Raw genomic sequence first — 21,622 nt, 5'->3', positions numbered from 1 at the left:
TGTTACCAAATTGGCTCACTGTAAGTAAACCTGGCGTACAGGTTCATGGAGGAAGGCTGGACAGGCTGGAGTCACGCTCCTCGCGGTAAAAAGGCACTTTACCTCTCTTATCGCTGAGGGAATCACCGAAGGTAGGATAGTCGGGCGGTTTTCAAAAGTGATAGCAAGATGTCTACTTTAATGACCAAGGTTGGACCACCCCCGATCTTTACAAACAGATAGGCCCGTCTGTGTGGTTGCCTTTGTCGCAGTTTTTCATGCTATTGTGATTTCTCAAACAAACACAGCTCCCCACTTTTTTTTTTCTTTTTTTTTTGTTGTTTAACGCCGCACTCGGCAATATTCCAGTTATATGATGGCGGTCTGTAAATAATCGCGTCTGGACCTGACAATCCAGTGATTGACATCAATTGGGATACGATGACGATGATCATCCAAGTCAGCGAGACTAACCATCCGATCCCGTTAGTTGCCTCTTGCGACAAGCATGGGTTATTCTACCCCGGATCTTCACGGGCCTACAATAAGTCAGGACGCCCTACTACCGTAATACTGCTGCCTGGGGTCCGTTCACCACTCTGCTTTAAGGACACCGAGAGTTTCCTGGTTTTGAAGTTCATCCAGAATAGATCCATAGGCGTCTTGTAGTACACATAGATATACTCACTCACTCACTCACTCACTCACTCACCCACTCAAGAGAGATGTGTACAACCATTATTGACATCTTTCCTGCCTCGACAAAAAAAAAGCTATGGTAATGATGTCCATATTGCGACTGTGGTGACTCATGAAGATCCGGGGTAGAATAGGTCTTTAGCAACCCATGCTTGCTGTAATAGGCGACAGGCTCGCTGACTTGGTTGATGCATGACATCGATCCCAATTTACAGACCGCCGTCATATGGCTGGAATATTGCTGAGTGCGGCGTTAAGCAACAAATAAACAAACACTTCTGGTATCAAGTACTAATGAACATTCACACTGCTCAGAGTTCCTGAATGACCCCTTTATCCAAGAAAACGTAAACATCGCTTGTTTATTCTCAAGAAGACTGCAACTATAACCAGCTACACGTACTAACTACAAGCTCTCTGTACGTTGACAGTCCTTGTGGTTCAATGCGCCGTTCTTGTACATAGGAACACGGTCAACAACATCCACACGACCATCACGTAGATGCCGCCGCACACAACGACCACGCAGTGTCGCCGACTTCGCTGCAGGTTTAAGTACTGGCGTAATGTGCCTCTATATGGGGTCTCCATACCCACAACACTGTCTCGACTCGGCTAACATATTTCCTTTAGCTGAACTGAGGATGTGTTGAGTCGTGTGCATCAGGTTATTCCTGATAAATTTCACTCATCACTTTCTGCAATAAAAATATTCCAGATGTAAAAATTAAGATACTTATGTGTGCGGTGCTATGAACTGATCAGACAGTCAAGAAAGGTAGGTTTGGGTAAGCCATTACATTCTTAATGGAACACACACACACACACACACACACACACACACACAGATGTATGTATGTATGTATGTATGCATGTATGTATATGAAGGGGAAGACGTTCTGTTTTGGGATATGACAGGGTGACACCATCGGTCAAACAGAATGACTCCCTCTGCATTAAGGCAGCATCTTGTCCAAAAGATGTGCCTTTTGATTGCTATTTTATGCAACATGAGCGAGTGATTATGGTTTTACGCCGCTTTTAGCAATATGTATGGAATATCACGGCGGGGAACACCAGAAACAGGTTTTACACATTGTACCCATGTCGGGAATCGAACACGGGTCTTCGGCGTGACGGGCAAACGGTTTAACCACAAGGCTGCCATACCGTTCCCTATGGAACATAAAGAACCCGTGAGTGCCCACCTGTGTTTCTCTTTGGCGTCTGCTGGGATAAGTTGGTCGGAAGCCACACTCTGGCTTGCCGTCGCAGTGGTTATGCCCCGACTCCCAACTCCTGACGTGACGCGCACTTCCCGGAGTTTCCTGTACTTGTTCTCTCTGTCGATCAGATCCCTACAGAGTCAAACAGAGGGGTGAGTTCTGATTCCAAGCCACCACTGTACAGCCGTTTAGTCTGTCTAGAACATGTTGGACAACCTTCAAGTATGCGTAGGTTATGACGTAGCAATTAGCGACTTGACAGTTGTTGCTTGTCATATGCATGCAGTCGGAATAGTACAACGATTTCTACTGCAGCAGAGATGGAAAATATTTTGTCACGTTCATTCGTGTAAAAATGAGACGATGGTTCTCAAGTAAGATCTGTGTTTGATTATGTACTCCACTTACACGAAGTCAATCTCCCCGCTGCAGTCCCTGTCAAGCATGTCCACAAGCCGCTGAACCTGCCGCTCCTCCAGGTTCACCCCCGCCTCCTGGACAGACAGCAGCAGCACATGTAGAGCAATTACTAGTTCTAGAAAACCGGGGGGGGGGGGGTGGTTGGCGTGTTAAAAAAATACTTTTGCGTCAGACTATTGAAAGAAAACGAAATCGCCGGCCACTAACATTACATTGTTGTGAGGTGTTTTTCTAAACAAGAAATCAGTCTCATCGTTATAAATACAAAAATATCAGGTTTTGTAGCTGTAGCTTATAATATATCTCGTCACTCATTACCCCCCCCCCCCCCCCCCCCCCCCCCGCACCCAACCACACCCACACAACCCACCCAACCCCTCCGAGTATCAAATGGTCGGCCCCCAATAGCTGTCTGAAAGGTGAGTATGAGCCTCTGAGACTATAAGCAAATCTACAGAATATTTGCTAAGCACCGAATATTGCACGCATTGGGAATCTGCGTGACGAACGAACGATGTACCACTAGGCTACACCACCGTCCCACAACATCCTGAAAGTATCAAGACAAAATATGCGTCATGCATGGTGTCCTCTTTACTGGCAACATGTTTATGTTTGGACGGTTGAGGGATTTATCATAACGATAACGTGCATGTGCTCCTGATTCCCATTGTACCTTTATTGCTCTCATGAAGTCCTGGCGGGAAACGGCACCTTTGTTGTCGGAGTCGTGGGCCGTGAACAGGTCCACCAGTCTCATATCCTGGGAATCCACATGCTCCATCACCACCACAAGCGGGTCACGCACCTTCATCCTCGGTAGCTGTAGTTCCCTCAACACAGCATCCCCACCCCTGAGGGTGTCCCCGTGGACGACGCGGAACGTCGGCCGGAAACACCTCACACTGTCGATCAGTCTGGAGAACTCCCCCGAAACAACCACATCCTGCAGAAACAAACGGGTGAACTGGAAGGATTGGGGACACGATCAGGGACCAAACCTGGAGGTAATCGGGAATAAAACTGATAGCGCCATTGTTTAGGATCCCAACGTCTCACGATCTATTTACATGCCCGCATTCAGTCCATTGACCATCAGTTTATTTACATGCCCGCATTCAGTCCAATGACCATCAGTTTATTTACATGCCTACAATCAGCACAGTGACCATCAGTTTATTTACATAACTACAATCAGCACAATGACCATCAGTTTATTTACATGCCCATAATCAGTCCAATGACCATCAGTTTATTTACATGCCTACAATCAGTCCAATGACCATACGTTTATTCAAATGCCTGCAATCAGTCCAATGACCATCAGTTTATTTACATGCCCGCATTCAGTCCAATGACCCTCAGTTTATTTACATGCCTACAATCAGTACAATGACCATCAGTTTATTTACATGCCCACAATTAGTCCAATGACCATCAGTTTATTTACATGCCTACGATCAGCACAATGACCATCAGTTTATTTACATGCCTACAATCAGCACAATGACCATCAGTTTATTTACATGCCTACAATCAGTCCATTGACCATCAGTTTATTTACATAACTACAATCAGCACAATGACCATCAGTTTATTTACATGCCCACAATCAGTCCAATGACCATCAGTTTATTTACATGCCTACAATCAGCACAGAGACCATCAGTTTATTTACATGCCTACAATCAGTCCAATGACCATCAGTTTATTTACATGCCTACAATCAGCACAGTGACCATAAGTTTATTCAAATGCCTGCAATCAGTCCAATGACCATCAGTTTTTTTACATGCCCGCATTCAGTCCAATGACCCTCAGTTTATTTACATGCCTACAATCAGTACAATGACCATCAGTTTATTTACATGCCCAGAATCAGTCCAATGACCATCAGTTTATTTACATGCCCACAATTAGTCCAATGACCATCAGTTTATTTACATGCCTACGATCAGCACAATGACCATCAGTTTATTTACATGCCTACAATCAGCACAATGACCATCAGTTTATTTACATGCCTACAATCAGCACAGTGACCATCAGTTTATTTACATGCCTAAAATCAGCACACTGACGATCAGTTTATTTACATGCCTACAATCAGCACAGTGACCATCAGTTTATTTACATGCCTACAATCAGCATACTGACCATCAGTTTATTTACATGCCTACAATCAGTACAGTGGCCATCAGTTAATTTACCTGCCTACAATCAGCACAATGACCATCAGTTTATTTACATGCCTACAATCAGTACAGTGGCCATCAGTTAATTTACATGCCTACAATCAGCACACTGACCATCAGTTTATTTACATGCCTACAATCAGCACAGTGGCCATCAGTTAATTTACATGCCTACAATCAGCACAGTGACCATCACTTTTTTAACATGCCTACAATCAGCACAGGGACCATCAGTTTATTTACATAACTACAATCAGCACAGTGACCATCAGTTTATTTACATGCCTACAATCAGCACAGTGACCATCACTTTTTTTACATACCTACAATCAGCACAGTGACCATCAGTTTATTTACATGCCTACAATCAGCACAATGACCATCAGTTTATTTACATGCCTACAATCAGTACAATGACCATCAGTTTATTTTACATAACTACAATCAGCACAATGACCATCAGTTTATTTACATGCCTACAATCAGTACAATGACCCTCAGTTTATTTTACATAACTACAATCAGCACAGTGACCATCAGTTTATTTACATGCCTACAATCAGCACAATGACCATCAGTTTATTTACATGCCTACAATCAGTACAATGACCATCAGTTTTTTAACATGCCTACAATCAGCACAGTGACCATCAGTTTATTTACATGCCTACAATCGGCACAGTGACCATCAGTTTATTTACATACCTACAATCAGCACAGTGACCATCAGTTTATTTACATGCCTACAATCAGCACAATGACCATCAGTTTATTTACATGCCTACAATCAGCACAATGACCATCAGTTTATTTACATGCCTACAATCAGCACAATGACCATCAGTTTATTTACATAACTACAATCAGCACAATGACCATCATTTTATTTACATGCCTACAATCAGCACAGTGACCATCACTTTATTTACATGCCTACAATCAGCACAGTGACCATCACTTTATTTACATGCCTACAATCAGCACATTGACCATCAGTTTATTTACATGCCTACAATCAGCACAGTGGCCATCAGTTTATTTACATGCCTACAATCAGCACAGTGACCATCACTTTATTTACATGCCTACAATCAGCACAGTGACCATCAGTTTATTTACATGCCTACAATCAGTACAGTGGCCATCAGTTAATTTACATGCCTACAATCAGTACAATGACCATCAGTTTATTTACATGCCTACAATCAGCACAATGACCATCAGTTTATTTACATAACTACAATCAGCACAGTGGCCATCAGTTCATTTACATAACTACAATCAGCACAGTGACCATCAGTTTATTTACATGCCTACAATCAGCACAAAGACCATCAGTTTATTTACATGCCTACAATCAGCACAATGACCATTAGTTTATTTACATAACTACAATCAGCACAAAGACCATCAGTTTATTTACATAACTACAATCAGCACAGTGGCCATCAGTTTATTTACATAACTACAATCAGCACAATGCCCATCAGTTTATTTACATAACTACAATCAGCACAGTGACCATCAGTTTATTTACATAACTACAATCAGCACAAAGACCATCAGTTTTTTTACATACCTACAATCAGCACAGTGACCATCAGTTTATTTACATGCCTACAATCAGCACAGTGACCATCAGTTTATTTACATGCCTACAATCAGCACAGGGACCATCAGTTTATTTACATGCCTACAATCAGCACAGTGACCATCAGTTTATTTACATGCCTACAATCAGCACAGGGACCATAAGTTTATTTACATGCCTACAATCAGCACAGGGACCATAAGTTTATTTACATGCCCACAATCAGCACAGTGACCATCAGTTTATTTACATACCTACAATCAGCACAGGGACCATAAGTTTATTTACATGCCTACAATCAGCACAGTGACCATCAGTTTATTTACATGCCTACAATCAGCACAATGACCATCAGTTTATTTACATAACTACAATCAGCACAGTGACCATCAGTTTATTTACATGCCTACAATCAGCACAGTGACCATCAGTTTATTTACATGCCTACAATCAGTACAGTGGCCATCAGTTAATTTACATGCCTACAATCAGCACAATGACCATCAGTTTATTTACATGCCTACAATCAGTACAGTGGCCATCAGTTAATTTACATGCCTACAATCAGCACACTGACCATCAGTTTATTTACATGCCTACAATCAGCACAGTGGCCATCAGTTAATTTACATGCCTACAATCAGCACAGTGACCATCACTTTTTTAACATGCCTACAATCAGCACAGGGACCATCAGTTTATTTACATAACTACAATCAGCACAGTGACCATCAGTTTATTTACATGCCTACAATCAGCACAGTGACCATCACTTTTTTTACATACCTACAATCAGCACAGTGACCATCAGTTTATTTACATGCCTACAATCAGCACAATGACCATCAGTTTATTTACATGCCTACAATCAGTACAATGACCATCAGTTTATTTTACATAACTACAATCAGCACAATGACCATCAGTTTATTTACATGCCTACAATCAGTACAATGACCCTCAGTTTATTTTACATAACTACAATCAGCACAGTGACCATCAGTTTATTTACATGCCTACAATCAGCACAATGACCATCAGTTTATTTACATGCCTACAATCAGTACAATGACCATCAGTTTTTTAACATGCCTACAATCAGCACAGTGACCATCAGTTTATTTACATGCCTACAATCGGCACAGTGACCATCAGTTTATTTACATACCTACAATCAGCACAGTGACCATCAGTTTATTTACATGCCTACAATCAGCACAATGACCATCAGTTTATTTACATGCCTACAATCAGCACAATGACCATCAGTTTATTTACATGCCTACAATCAGCACAATGACCATCAGTTTATTTACATAACTACAATCAGCACAATGACCATCATTTTATTTACATGCCTACAATCAGCACAGTGACCATCACTTTATTTACATGCCTACAATCAGCACAGTGACCATCACTTTATTTACATGCCTACAATCAGCACATTGACCATCAGTTTATTTACATGCCTACAATCAGCACAGTGGCCATCAGTTTATTTACATGCCTACAATCAGCACAGTGACCATCACTTTATTTACATGCCTACAATCAGCACAGTGACCATCAGTTTATTTACATGCCTACAATCAGTACAGTGGCCATCAGTTAATTTACATGCCTACAATCAGTACAATGACCATCAGTTTATTTACATGCCTACAATCAGCACAATGACCATCAGTTTATTTACATAACTACAATCAGCACAGTGGCCATCAGTTCATTTACATAACTACAATCAGCACAGTGACCATCAGTTTATTTACATGCCTACAATCAGCACAAAGACCATCAGTTTATTTACATGCCTACAATCAGCACAATGACCATTAGTTTATTTACATAACTACAATCAGCACAAAGACCATCAGTTTATTTACATAACTACAATCAGCACAGTGGCCATCAGTTTATTTACATAACTACAATCAGCACAATGCCCATCAGTTTATTTACATAACTACAATCAGCACAGTGACCATCAGTTTATTTACATAACTACAATCAGCACAAAGACCATCAGTTTTTTTACATACCTACAATCAGCACAGTGACCATCAGTTTATTTACATGCCTACAATCAGCACAGTGACCATCAGTTTATTTACATGCCTACAATCAGCACAGGGACCATCAGTTTATTTACATGCCTACAATCAGCACAGTGACCATCAGTTTATTTACATGCCTACAATCAGCACAGGGACCATAAGTTTATTTACATGCCTACAATCAGCACAGGGACCATAAGTTTATTTACATGCCCACAATCAGCACAGTGACCATCAGTTTATTTACATACCTACAATCAGCACAGGGACCATAAGTTTATTTACATGCCTACAATCAGCACAGTGACCATCAGTTTATTTACATGCCTACAATCAGCACAATGACCATCAGTTTATTTACATAACTACAATCAGCACAGTGACCATCAGTTTATTTACATAACTACAATCAGCACAGTGACCATCAGTTTATTTACATGCCTACAATCAGTACAGTGGCCATCAGTTAATTTACATGCCTACAATCAGCACAGTGACCATCAGTTTATTTACATAACTACAATCAGTACAATGACCATCAGTTTATTTACATGCCTACAATCAGCACAATGACCATCAGTTTATTTACATAACTACAATCAGCACAGTGGCCATCAGTTTATTTACATAACTACAATCAGCACAAAGACCATCGGTTTATTTACATGCCTACAATCAGCACAGTGACCATCAGTTTATTTACATAACTACAGTCAGCACAGTGACCATCAGTTTATTTACATACCTACAATCAGCACAGTGACCATCAGTTTATTTACATAACTACAATCAGCACAAAGACCATCAGTTTATTTACATAACTACAATCAGCACAGTGACCATCAGTTTATTTACATGCCTACAATCAGCACAATGACCATCAGTTTATTTACATAACTACAATCAGCACAGTGACCATCAGTTTATTTACATGCCTACAATCAGCACAATGACCATCAGTTTATTTACATAACTACAATCAGCACAAAGACCATCATTTTTGTTACATACCTACAATCAGCACAATGACCATCAGTTTATTTACATGCCTATAATCAGTACAATGACCATCAGTTTATTTACATGCCTACAATCAGCACAAAGACCATCAGTTTATTTACATGCCTACAATCAGTACAATGACCATCAGTTTATTTACATGCCTACAATCAGCACAGTGACCATCAGTTTATTTACATAACTACAATCAGCACAAAGACCATCAGTTTATTTACATAACTACAATCAGCACAATGCCCATCAGTTTATTTACATAACTACAATCAGCACAATGCCCATCAGTTTACTTACATAACTACAATCAGCACAAAGACCATCAGTTTATTTACATGCCTACAATCAGCACAGTGACCATCAGTTTATTTACATAACTACAATCAGCACAAAGACCATCAGTTTTTTTACATACCTACAGCAGCACAAAGACCATCAGTTTATTTACATGCCTACAATCAGCACATTGACCATCAGTTTATTTACATGCCTACAATCAGCACAGTGACCATCAGTTTATTTACATGCCTACAATCAGTACAATGACCATCAGTTTATTTACATGCCTACAATCAGCACAATGACCATCAGTTTATTTACATGCCAACAATCAGCACAGTGGCCATCAGTTTATTTACATGCCTACAATCAGCACAGTGACCATCAGTTTATTTACATGCCTAAAATCAGCACAATGACCATCAGTTTATTTACATGCCTACAATCAGCACAGTGACCATCAGTTTATCTACATACCTACAATCAGCACAGTGACCATCTGTTTATTTACATGCCTACAATCAGCACAGTGGCCATCAGTTTATTTACATGCCTACAATCAGTCCAATGACCATCAGTTTATGCTATGAGATCCAAAGAACAGTGAGCATGGGTTTACAGAGTTCGTGAGACACTGACGGAGGTATTTTATGTCAACATTCCTCACCGATATCTCCACTGTGTGAATCTCCATAGACGGGTGGTCTCTGAGAAACTCCACGAGATACACCGCCCCCTGGTGGGTGATTGGATTATTGCTCAGCTGAAATATCACAGTAAGCTTGTCATTATTCCCTTCATGTTACCTCTATCATGACTTTGTCTAATCTGCAAGTTCATTATATGTCTTCTTAACTCAACTGGAACTAGATCAGATTGAAGATTCCACATTGCAATTTTTATTGAGAGAGGCGTAGAAATTCATTGGTGTGGAGGTTTAATCCCGCCAAGAGTAGTATTGTCCATCGGCTCAACAGAATGCTCTTGATTAGTTTGATTGTTGTTTAACGCCGCACACCAGACAATCCAGTGACTGACGTCATGACCATCGATCCACGCAATTGGGATACGATGACATGCATCAACTAAGTCAGCGAGCCTGACCACCCGATCCCGCCTCTTACGACAAGCATGGTCGCCTCTTACGACAAGCATGGTCGCCTCTTACGACAAGCATGGTTGCCTCTTACGACAAGCATGGTTGCCTCTTACGACAAGCATGGTCGCCTCTTACGACAAGCATGGGTTGCTAAACGGACTGCGGTACTGGCGTCACCCTGAGCGTGTTCAATGTGTTGTTGGACTGCATCTTCTTGAGGAGGTCGCCCAGTGCCTGCTGCCCAATACGACACGAGTTGAGAGCCAGCTCCTCCAGTGTCGTGTTGTCCCTGAGGGCCCCGCCAACGGTCCTCGCCCCCTCCGTCCCCAGCCCGTTCCAGGACAGGTCCAGACTCCTCAGGACGGTGTTCCCCTGAAACAGGAGCTCAAGTAGATCTGCCTCACCTGGTGCTTAGTGCATTCTTGAAAGAAATATTTAACGCCGCACTCAGCAATATTCCACCTATATGATGACGGTCTGTAAATAATCTAGTCTGGACCATACAATCCAGTGATTGATATCATGAGCATCGATCCACGCAATTGGATACGATGACATGCATCAACTACCCGATCCCGTTAGTCGCCTCTTACGACAAGCATGGTCGCCTTTTACGACAAGAATGGGTTGGTGAAAACCTATTCTACCCCGGATCTTCACGGGTCACAAGAAGTAAAGGGGTCACATGACAAGGTTGCTGTAACTGATTATATGTTCTACGAGTGACCTTTTGACTTTTTGATGCTGCTCTTATATACAATGTGGTGATGAAAGTCTTGTTCGCTGATGTTTCATTACCTTGATTCCAGCAGCCATCCCCGCCACACCCGCCGATCTCAGGTGGTTCCAGCTCAGGTTCAGCGTCTCTAACGTCGAGTTGAGCCCTGCAGGGAGACACGTTGTCTTTACAGTTGGTGGATGGTTTGACAATATTTGTGCGGCATCACGAAGTCAGATTGATGGGTAATGTAAACCCAGTCGCAGGTTGTCGATGTTTGGCACTTGTATAAACCAACCAGCACATCCTTGGTGCAGACATACCAGGGTCATATTTGGGGAGAATCAGGGATTCAAACACAGGATTCCGGAGCCCTGCCTTCTACCACTGGGTTGCCTGTGCCTCCATAAGTAAATGCACGTTTATCAGACAGATTTCGTCAGTTTAAAACCAACATACAAACGGTTGAGCTGGAGTAGGTCGACAACCCCGCGTTGTGAGATAAGTGACTATAAAAGTCCAGTTTCCACCTCGCCGAAATAGGTTGGAATTCCGTGGCACGATCAAAACGCCCCCAGTAGCTATTGTACGAGTTGTATGTCCCTCCTATTGACCAATTACAGATTCCGCCTCGCATATTACTTGTATTTGCTTCAAACAAAATGGCGGAGCCCAGTCAAGACGATCTGATTGATAATCAAGATCTACATTGTAATAAAACGGGTCTTACCTCTTTAGTGCATCAAATCACTTGAGTACCTTGATTAAATAAAAGCAACAAAATCCTTTCCATATTCATAAGAAATCTCTGCTGAAAGTACGATTCCGACTAGATCATGAGCATGTGTTTATGAATCACTATCAAATAGTGATGATACCAGGTGTTCGCGAAAAGGTGAATGTATCCTACTTCAACCCGTCACAAACACATGCAAAGACATGTCAACTGTCCAAATGAAAAAAAAACAATAAAAATAAGTAAATGAATCGGACATCAGTGTTGTCACTCATGCTTCAAATTTGAAATCATGAAAAGATTTGGTAAATATCTGTCGACGAGGAGTTGCTTGTACACCTACTTGGTGAATCCTACAATCGACCGAAATCTTCTTGGCAGTCGCTTTGTTGTTTACGAACCGGATGTCTATTTCGTTACGCGACTTTTTATTGAACAATGTTTAGACTCGTTAAGCCAGCGAAAATATAACTCATAAATTCAAGCCTAGTTCGACAAGGGTGAAAACTGGACTTTCGTAGTCAGTTAACTCCCTTGCCTCGGGAAGATGTTGTATGACTTCCTGTAAACTGCTGTGTGACGTACCGAGACATTTGCCTAGCTTGCCGCCGCCATCTCGAATCTCGTTGTGACTCAAATCAAGGCTTCTTAAAGTTGTATTTTTCTAAAACGAAAGGTGGCAAAGTCAACCATATATAGGACAAGTACTCAGGTATTTCTTCAAAACATAAGTGTGAGCGTTGAAGTGCCGGACTTACTGCGAGTGCTTCGCCAAGCTGCCCGGCATCTCCATCCTTGAATCGGTTGCCTGGAAACCAAAATTCGGTAAAAAATAACTTTGTGAAAATAATTCTCGACAGGAACAAGTGTATAGAGGTTCCCACAGTGGGTGATACATATAACAAATAACACGCTGGTAGTATATTGTGTAAATACAGAGAATACTACACGTGTGTAACATACACTGAATACTACACGTGTGTAACATACACTGACTACTACACGTTTGTAACATACACTTAATACTACACGTTTGTAACATACACTGAATACTACATGTTTGTAACATACACTGAATACTACACGTTTGTAACATACAGAGAATACTACACGTATGTAACATACACTGAATACCACACGTGTGTAACATACACTGAATACTACACGTTTGTAACATACACTGAATACTACACGTTTGTAACATACACTGAATACTACACGTGTGTAACATATACTGAATACTACACGTTTGTAACATACACTGAATACTACACGTTTGTAACATACACTGAATACTACACGTGTGTAACATATACTGAATACTACACGTTTGTAACATACAGAGAATACTACACGTTTGTAACATACACTGACTACTACACATTTGTTACATACACTGAATACTACACGTTTGTAACATACACTGAATACTACACGTTTGTAACATACAGAGAATACTACACATTTGCAACATACACCGAATACTACACGTTTGCAACATACACTGAATACTACACGTTTGTAACATACAGAGAATACTACACGTTTGCAACATACACTGACTACTACACGTTTGTAACATACACTGAATACTACACGTTTGTAACATACACTGAATACTACACGTTTGTAACACACACTGAATACTACATGTTTGTAACATACACTGAATACTACACGTTTGTAACATACACTGAATACTACACGTTTGTAACATACACTGAATACTACACGTTTGTAACATACACTGAATACTTCACGTTTGTAACACACACTGAATACTATACGTTTGTAACATACACTGAATACTTCACGTTTGTAACATACACTGAATACTACACCTTTATAACACACACTATATACTACACGTTTATAACACACACTGAATACTACACGTGTGTAACATACACTGAAAACTACACGTGTGTAACATACACTGACTACTACGTTTGTAACATACACTGAATACTAAACGTTTGTAACATACACTGAATACTACACATTTGTAACATACACTGACTACTACACGTTTATAACACACTATATACTACACGTTTATAACACACACTATATACTACACGTTTATAACACACACTATATACTACACGTTTATAACACACACTATATACTACACGTTTATAACACACACTGAATACTACACGTTTATAACACACACTATATACTACACGTTTATAACACACACTATATACTACACGTTTATAATACACACTATATACTACACGTTTATAACACACACTGAATACTACACGTTTGTAACATACACTGAATACTTCACGTTTGTAACATACACTGAATACTACACGTTTATAACACACACTATATACTACACGTTTATAACACACACTATATACTACACGTTTATAACACACACTATATACTACACGTTTATAACACACACTATATACTACACGTTTATAACACACACTGAATACTACACGTTTGTAACATACACTGACTACTACACGTTTATAACACACACTATATACTACACGTTTTTAACACACACTGAATACTACACGTTTGTAACATACACTGACTACTACACGTTTATAACACACACTATATACTACACGTTTATAACACACACTATATACTACACGTTTATAACACACAGAATACTACACGTTTGTAACATACACTGAATACTTGACGTTTGTAGCATACACTGAATTCTACACGTTTATAACACACACTATATACTACACGTTTACAACACACACTATATACTACACGTTTATAACACTCACTATATACTTCACGTTTATAACACACACTATATACTACACGTTTATAACACACACTATATACTACACGTTTATAACACACACTGAATACTACACGTTTGTAACATACACTGAATACGTCACGTTTGTAACATACACTGAATACTACACGTTTATAAAACACACTATATACTACACGTTTATAACACACACTATATACTACACGTTTATAACACACACTATATACTACACCTTTGTAACATACACTGAATACTACACCTTTGTAACATACACTGAATACTACACGTGTGTAACATACACTGAATACTACACCTTTGTAACATACACTGAATACTATACGTTTGTAACATACACTGAATACTACACGTTTGTAACATACACTGAATACTACACGTTTGTAACACACACTGAATACTACACGTTTGCAACATACACTGAATACTACACGTTTGTAACATACACTGAATACTACACGTTTGTAACATACACTGAATACTACACGTTTGTAACATACACTGAATACTACAACTTTGTTACACACAGAGAATACTTCACGTGGGGAATATTACATGCATGGATAGATGAATTAATGTAATTAATTATCTTTGTTTCATCCTGATATTACTACAGTGATAATATACCAATATATATACGTGGGTAATATACAGACTACTACACGTGGGTAATATACAGACTACTACACATGGGTAACATACAGACTACTACACATGGGTAATATACAGACTACTACACGTGGGTAACATACAGACTACTACACGTTGGTAACATACAGACTACTACACGTGGGTAATATACAGACTACTACACATGGGTAATATACAGACTACTACACATGGGTAATATACAGACTACTACACGTGGGTAACATACAGACTTCTACACGTGGGTAACATACAGACTAGTACACGTGGGTAAGATACAGACTACTACACATGGGTAAGATACAGACTACTACACGTGGGTAACATACAGACTACTACACGTGGGTAACATACAGACTAATACACATGGGTAATATACAGACTAATACACATGGGTAACATACAGACTAATACACATGGGTAATATACAGACTACTACACGTGGGTTACATACAGACTAGTACACATGGGTAACATACAGACTACTACACATGGGTAATATACAGACTACGACACATGGGTAACATACAGACTACTACACGTGGGTAACATATCGACTACGACACATGGGTAACATACAGACTACGACACATGGGTAACATACAGACTTCTACACGTGGGTACTATACAGACTACGACACATGGGTAATATACAGACTACTACACGTGGGTAACATACAGACTACGACACATGGGTAACATACAGACTACTACACTTGGTTAAGATACCCATGTTACATTGTTTGGAGAGGAATTTGTGGAACATACATGTGTCTGCACAGCTCGATCACTCACTCACTCACTCACTCACCGGCAGCCTTTAGAACTTGGAGGGAATCGTTCTCCGCCAACAGACCCGACAACATGGCGGCACCAGGGGAACGCAGATTATTGTTGGACACGTCCTGTGCAACAGCGGCACCAATAGTAACAACAGCAGCACCAATAGTAACAACAGTAACAAAAGTAACAACAGCAACAGCAGCAACAATAGTAACATCAACAACCACAGTAGCAACAATAGTAACATCAACAACAACAGCAGCAACAATAGTAACATCAACAACAACAGAAGCAACAATAGTAACATCAACAACAGCAGCAGCAACTACGTGATAAACATCGCACGTGTTCAAACTAATCGCATTACCCACAACCCGTGGAGGTCCGGTTTAGAATAGGTCTTCAGTAACCCATGCTTGTCGTAATAGGCGACTATTGGGATCCCCGCCATATAGGCGGAATATTGATGAGTGCAGCGTTAAACAACAAACAAACAAACAAACAAACAGAAGTACAGTCCTGCCTGGCTATCTGACAAGTGACGTCACGTTACTTTTGCCACATGGAGGTCACCACTGAAGGTCGCCTGCACACGTGACAAACAACTGCGTGGATCTTGTGTGTGAACTCGTGCTGAAGTATGTGCGTGTAGAAGTGATGTGTATTATTTATTCGCCAGCACGTGTATAATCTTCTGACCAGCACGTGCATTATTGACTCACCAGCACGTGTATTATTGACTCACCAGCACGTGTATAACTAACTCACCAGCACGCGTATAACTAACTCACCAGCACGTGTATTATTGACTCACCAGCACGCGTATAACTAACTCACCAGCACGTGTATAACTAACTCACCAGCACGTGTATTATTGATTCACCAGCACACGTATAACTAACTCACCAGCACACGTATAACTAACTCACCAGCACGTGTATAACTAACCACCAGCATGCGTATAACTAACTCACCAGCACGCGTATAACTAACTCACCAGCACGTGTATTATTGACTCACCAGCACGCGTATAACTAACTCACCAGCACGTGTATTATTGACTCACCAGCACGCGTATTATTGACTCACCAGCACGTGTATAACTAACTCACCAGCACGCGTATAACTAACTCACTAGCACGTGTATTATTGACTCACCAGCACATGTATAACTAACTCACCAGCACGTCTATAACTAACTCACCAGCACGTGTATTATTGACTCACCAGCACGCGTATTATTGACTCACCAGCACGTGTATAACTAACTCACCAGCACGCGTATAACTAACTCACCAGCACGTCTATAACTAACTCACCAGCACGTGTATTATTGAGTTGTGGTGCAGCATGTCGACTACACAACGTAAGCCTGCGTCCCCAATGTCGTTGTTTGCCAGGTGGAGCTCCGTCACCGTCAGCTGTTCCTGCAACACGTGAGACGCTTCAGTCCGTCAGCTGAATGATTACCTCCTACCTTAATTCAGTGAAACCCGTTTACCCAGACTGTAACCGTAAACGAAGCGTGGGCACACACAGTCACGCATAGACGTTGATAATGGAAGAACGGGGTTTCACCATATAAACAATGGGAGGGTGACGTCTTACCACAAGTGATATACAAACTGCCTTGACCGCTCGAACTGTGAGCCCCTGGTGGTTGAGCTTGACGACCTTGCTTCGCACGCATCTTAGGTAGGAGGAGGATGGAACGATGTTTAGTTTCCGACAGGCGGCGAGGTAGACATGGCGACTCTCATCGCCTCCTTCCAAGGACGTCTTCCTTGGCGAAGCTGCGGCATCAAGACATCAACACCAACACGCATTAGTTTCCTCTTTCTCGTTCATTGCAATTAAATGTAGTCAAGCCATTAAAATCAGTTGAGAATTATCAAACGTTGCCGAAAATCTTCCCACTGCACTGCCTACTGGGCGTGAGTCCATGTTTGTGTTGTTTCAATATTCGAATCGACAAGTCCGTGTTTTGACTAAATCTATCTATCAACCAAACTGACGTGCAGAAGAAAGTACACTCCCCTGTTTGATGAAACAAATGGTTTATATTCGACGGTGATGTATTTTATACAGGTATGATAGGCGATATATCAATGAGTAGGCCTCACAACAGGTGACGTGCACATGACGTCTCAATGAACATAAGGGTCGCAAGTTTACAGTACAAAGTACTGAACAGAGTGAAGCAGGTATTTTTAAGGCCCGGCGGTTTCTGTAAAGGCACAGACCGATGGTATATTATATGTCTGTGGTAAAGGTATACGTACGCTTCTCGTCTGGTTCTGAGTCGCTGTAGTCGTCGTCCAGGCAGAATGTCGCCACGCTGTCCCTGTTGATATGGGTCCGGACGTTGTTGTGGCTTTCACATGTCACACCTGTCACGGGGCGATAGGACGTCTTCTCACAACGTCGACCTAGTTTGCCATTCCCAGCAGTACAGGCACGTGACCTATTAACTGACGTAACCCCCGACCTTGCATTGCCCAGCCTGCTGATGGTCTTTGACCTGTCAATAGTTAATCGCCGGAAGTTCTGACGGCCACCAGGTGGCGCACTATGGGTTTGTTGACGGAGCGTTTGCATATTCTCGCCAGATTCTGTCTTCCGGTAGTCCTGAAGCTGGTCCTGGCGGGCAAGGATGCTCTTCCTGGGACAGATGATCTCTAAACTTAGCACACGGATAGCACCCTGCCTGACGACACTATCACTACTATACTGTATGATTTAGAAGGGTTTTTTCCCCCAGCGAACAACTTCACTGTCGCGAACCTGCCAGTTACCAGATAATCCCATGTCTGATCTCGCCTGTATAAAGTGGGGATCTTGACCTAGGAGGTTTGATAGCTGAAGGAGGGGCGTGACTCACTCTGAACCATGTTAATATATACGCTAGTGATATCCTCTGTTGTTTAAGAGCAGACAACACGTTAAGATCCGACGTGTTGCCGTATGTGTACAGTCGATCAGGAATTAGTGTCTTCACTCCTATGATAGGGGTGGCTTGTTGTATCTCTCCCCTCAAACCCCAGAGAACATGAAACCATCCGCACCCCTTCCTATTTTATTACACGGTACGCGTTACTGGCTAAAGGAACTGGGTTAAAGGTGAAGTGATGCACACAGACACACATACACACACAGAGACATACACACACAGATACACACAGAAGGACATACACACACAGATACACACAGATACACACAGGACATACACACACACAGAGACAGACACACACACACACACACACACATGCCTCCCTTACTTATTGACACCCCATGAGATTATATGGTAAACACTGATACTCCCCTAGATCAAACACTTCACAATGGGTTTGTGGACATACATTATGGAGTTTCCCAGTGCGCGCGAGCCAGCGAGACACCCTGGCAGTCGCACGCGCCCAGGGTCACGTTGACACAGCTCGACAATGATGCCATAAAATACTCGTGTCTGATTGACAAGATCACCCAGTTTATTGATATTGAAAAAGGTTTGATCAAGCAGTGTGTTCAGTATGACTGACCCAACGTCCGACCTTTCTTAGGGAGTCTACTCAAGACGTTGCCTACATTCCCAATAGTATCTGCATAAGAGTGTACCCAACTTACCCTCAGGAATGTATACCCACTTCACCCCAGGAGGTCTACTGAAGACTGTTACCCCTCCACTCCATGGAATCTATCCAAGATAGTGCCCCCTCCACTCCAAGGAATCTATCCAAGATACACTCCACTCCAAGGAATCTATCCAAGATAGTGTCCCCTCCGCTCCAAGGAATCTATCCAAGATACACTCCACTCCAAGGAATCTATCCAAGATAGTGTCCCCTCCGCTCCAAGGAATCTATCAAAGATAGTGCCCCCTCCACTCCAAAGAATCTATCCAAGATACACTCCACTCCATGGAATCTATCCAAGATAGCGTCCCCTCCACTCCAAGGAATCTATCCAAGATACACTCCACTCCAAGGAATCTATCAAAGATAGTGCCTCCTCCACTCCAAGGAATCCATCAAAGATACACTCCACTCCAAGGAATCTATCAAAGATAGTGTCCCCTCCACTCCAAGGAATCTATCCAAGATACACTCCACTCCATGGAATCTATCCAAAATAGTTTACCCTTCACTACAAGAAATCTATCCAGTTCCGACTATCGCACAGACTCGCGTCCGTGTCTAGTGACAATAACAGCAGGAATATTAGCCATTGGCGAAGCTGCTCTCTACAACGGAGGGCAATGCAAACCATGAATGGCAAATGTTGTGGAAACGATGTATAAGTATCTGGTGTACATTGAAGCTCGAGGGAAATGCAGTATTATTAGGTACTGATGTATGGGTTTACTGCAGCACTGACCGCATAGGCAGGGTGTAAGGGACACAGGTATAAGGTACTCACCGTAATTCTAGATCGCTCAAGTCAAGTGGGGCCTCCATGTTTCTGTTGGGTTCTCGGGAGGTGACAGTCTGAGCTGAGGGGACGCTATGTGGTGAGGGGACGTCCTGTGACCAGGTGACGCTCTGGGATGAGAGGACCTGTGATCAAGATAGGCTGCCACTACACAGACCCAGTGACAGAACACAAGATGGCAGAACAATCCTTGACAAGTTTCTCCTTGCAACCTACAGTCCATTTGTGGCTTGTTGGGACGTACTCTGTCTGCTCTCACCGGCACTGGCCTAATGCACCGTGTTGTCGTCTGCTGCACATTGTATTGTTAGGTTGTCACTGACATCACCACACTGTGAAGTGCAGGAGTCACACTTGTTGCGAGACCGGGATCCCGTCTATGGGTTCTCCTCTGCAACCAGGTTGGTCTCCTGGTGACACAGTAGCACCAAGGGTTCTCCGGCGATCTATCTCGCCTCCAGCACAGGCACTGTTAAGCTCATACTCCAACTGCAGTCTCCGAACTTGAGAGAGTGCAAGTAGTGTGGGTGATCTGCTGGTCGTGTCTAGGAGACGCTCACACACAGGCAACATGAGCGGGGTGGGGGAGAGTGGGGGAGGGGCGTTGAGATCTCTAACGCCTCTCCACAACCACTCACATACTCTCTCGGCTTGAAAGAATTAATTTCTGCAATGTCACACCCCATTAGCAGGACGTTGTCGGTCCTCGATTCCCCCTCGTACTTGACTCTGAGAGACGAGGATTATAGCACTGAGCCGTGGCGGCGGTGCAGGGTGCATTTAAGTCAACATATCTACAGATTCCACAGACGATTTTGTCCATGTACTGTCGTCAGACTTTTCACAAAACTCAGGCCTACCCTGGACAAAGGCGTGTCCTAAACACCGAAATAGAGAAATATACACCAAGGTCGCTCGCATTCAGTTCTACTCACTGTCTTCAACCACATTTCGTAGTACTCGCCTACACT

The 21,622-nt window shown here is 42.0% G+C and overlaps 1 protein-coding gene across 1 annotated transcript; it reads right to left on the bottom strand.

Annotated features, from left to right (window-relative positions):
• Window positions 1-995: 995 nt before the first annotated feature.
• Window positions 996-21,565, bottom strand: LOC124127352 (leucine-rich repeat-containing protein 74B-like). The gene is made up of 14 exons (XM_046490748.2): window positions 20,640-21,565; window positions 18,506-18,885; window positions 17,832-18,016; window positions 17,543-17,650; window positions 16,252-16,345; window positions 12,772-12,821; window positions 12,599-12,677; window positions 11,358-11,443; window positions 10,737-10,931; window positions 10,128-10,223; window positions 3,001-3,270; window positions 2,313-2,398; window positions 1,887-2,036; window positions 996-1,376 (listed from the first exon to the last, which is right to left on the bottom strand). Exons 1-14 carry the CDS (start codon window positions 20,675-20,677, stop codon window positions 1,370-1,372), a joined length of 1,824 nt encoding a protein of 607 aa, XP_046346704.1. The 5' UTR covers window positions 20,678-21,565; the 3' UTR covers window positions 996-1,369.
• Window positions 21,566-21,622: the final 57 nt, after the last annotated feature.

This window comes from Haliotis rufescens, unplaced genomic scaffold (assembly GCF_023055435.1).
Source record: "Haliotis rufescens isolate VD_foot unplaced genomic scaffold, xgHalRufe1.0.p SCAF_51, whole genome shotgun sequence".
Classification (NCBI taxonomy): Eukaryota; Metazoa; Mollusca; class Gastropoda; order Lepetellida; family Haliotidae; genus Haliotis; species Haliotis rufescens.
This window is presented reverse-complemented; position numbering and strand designations above follow the sequence as displayed.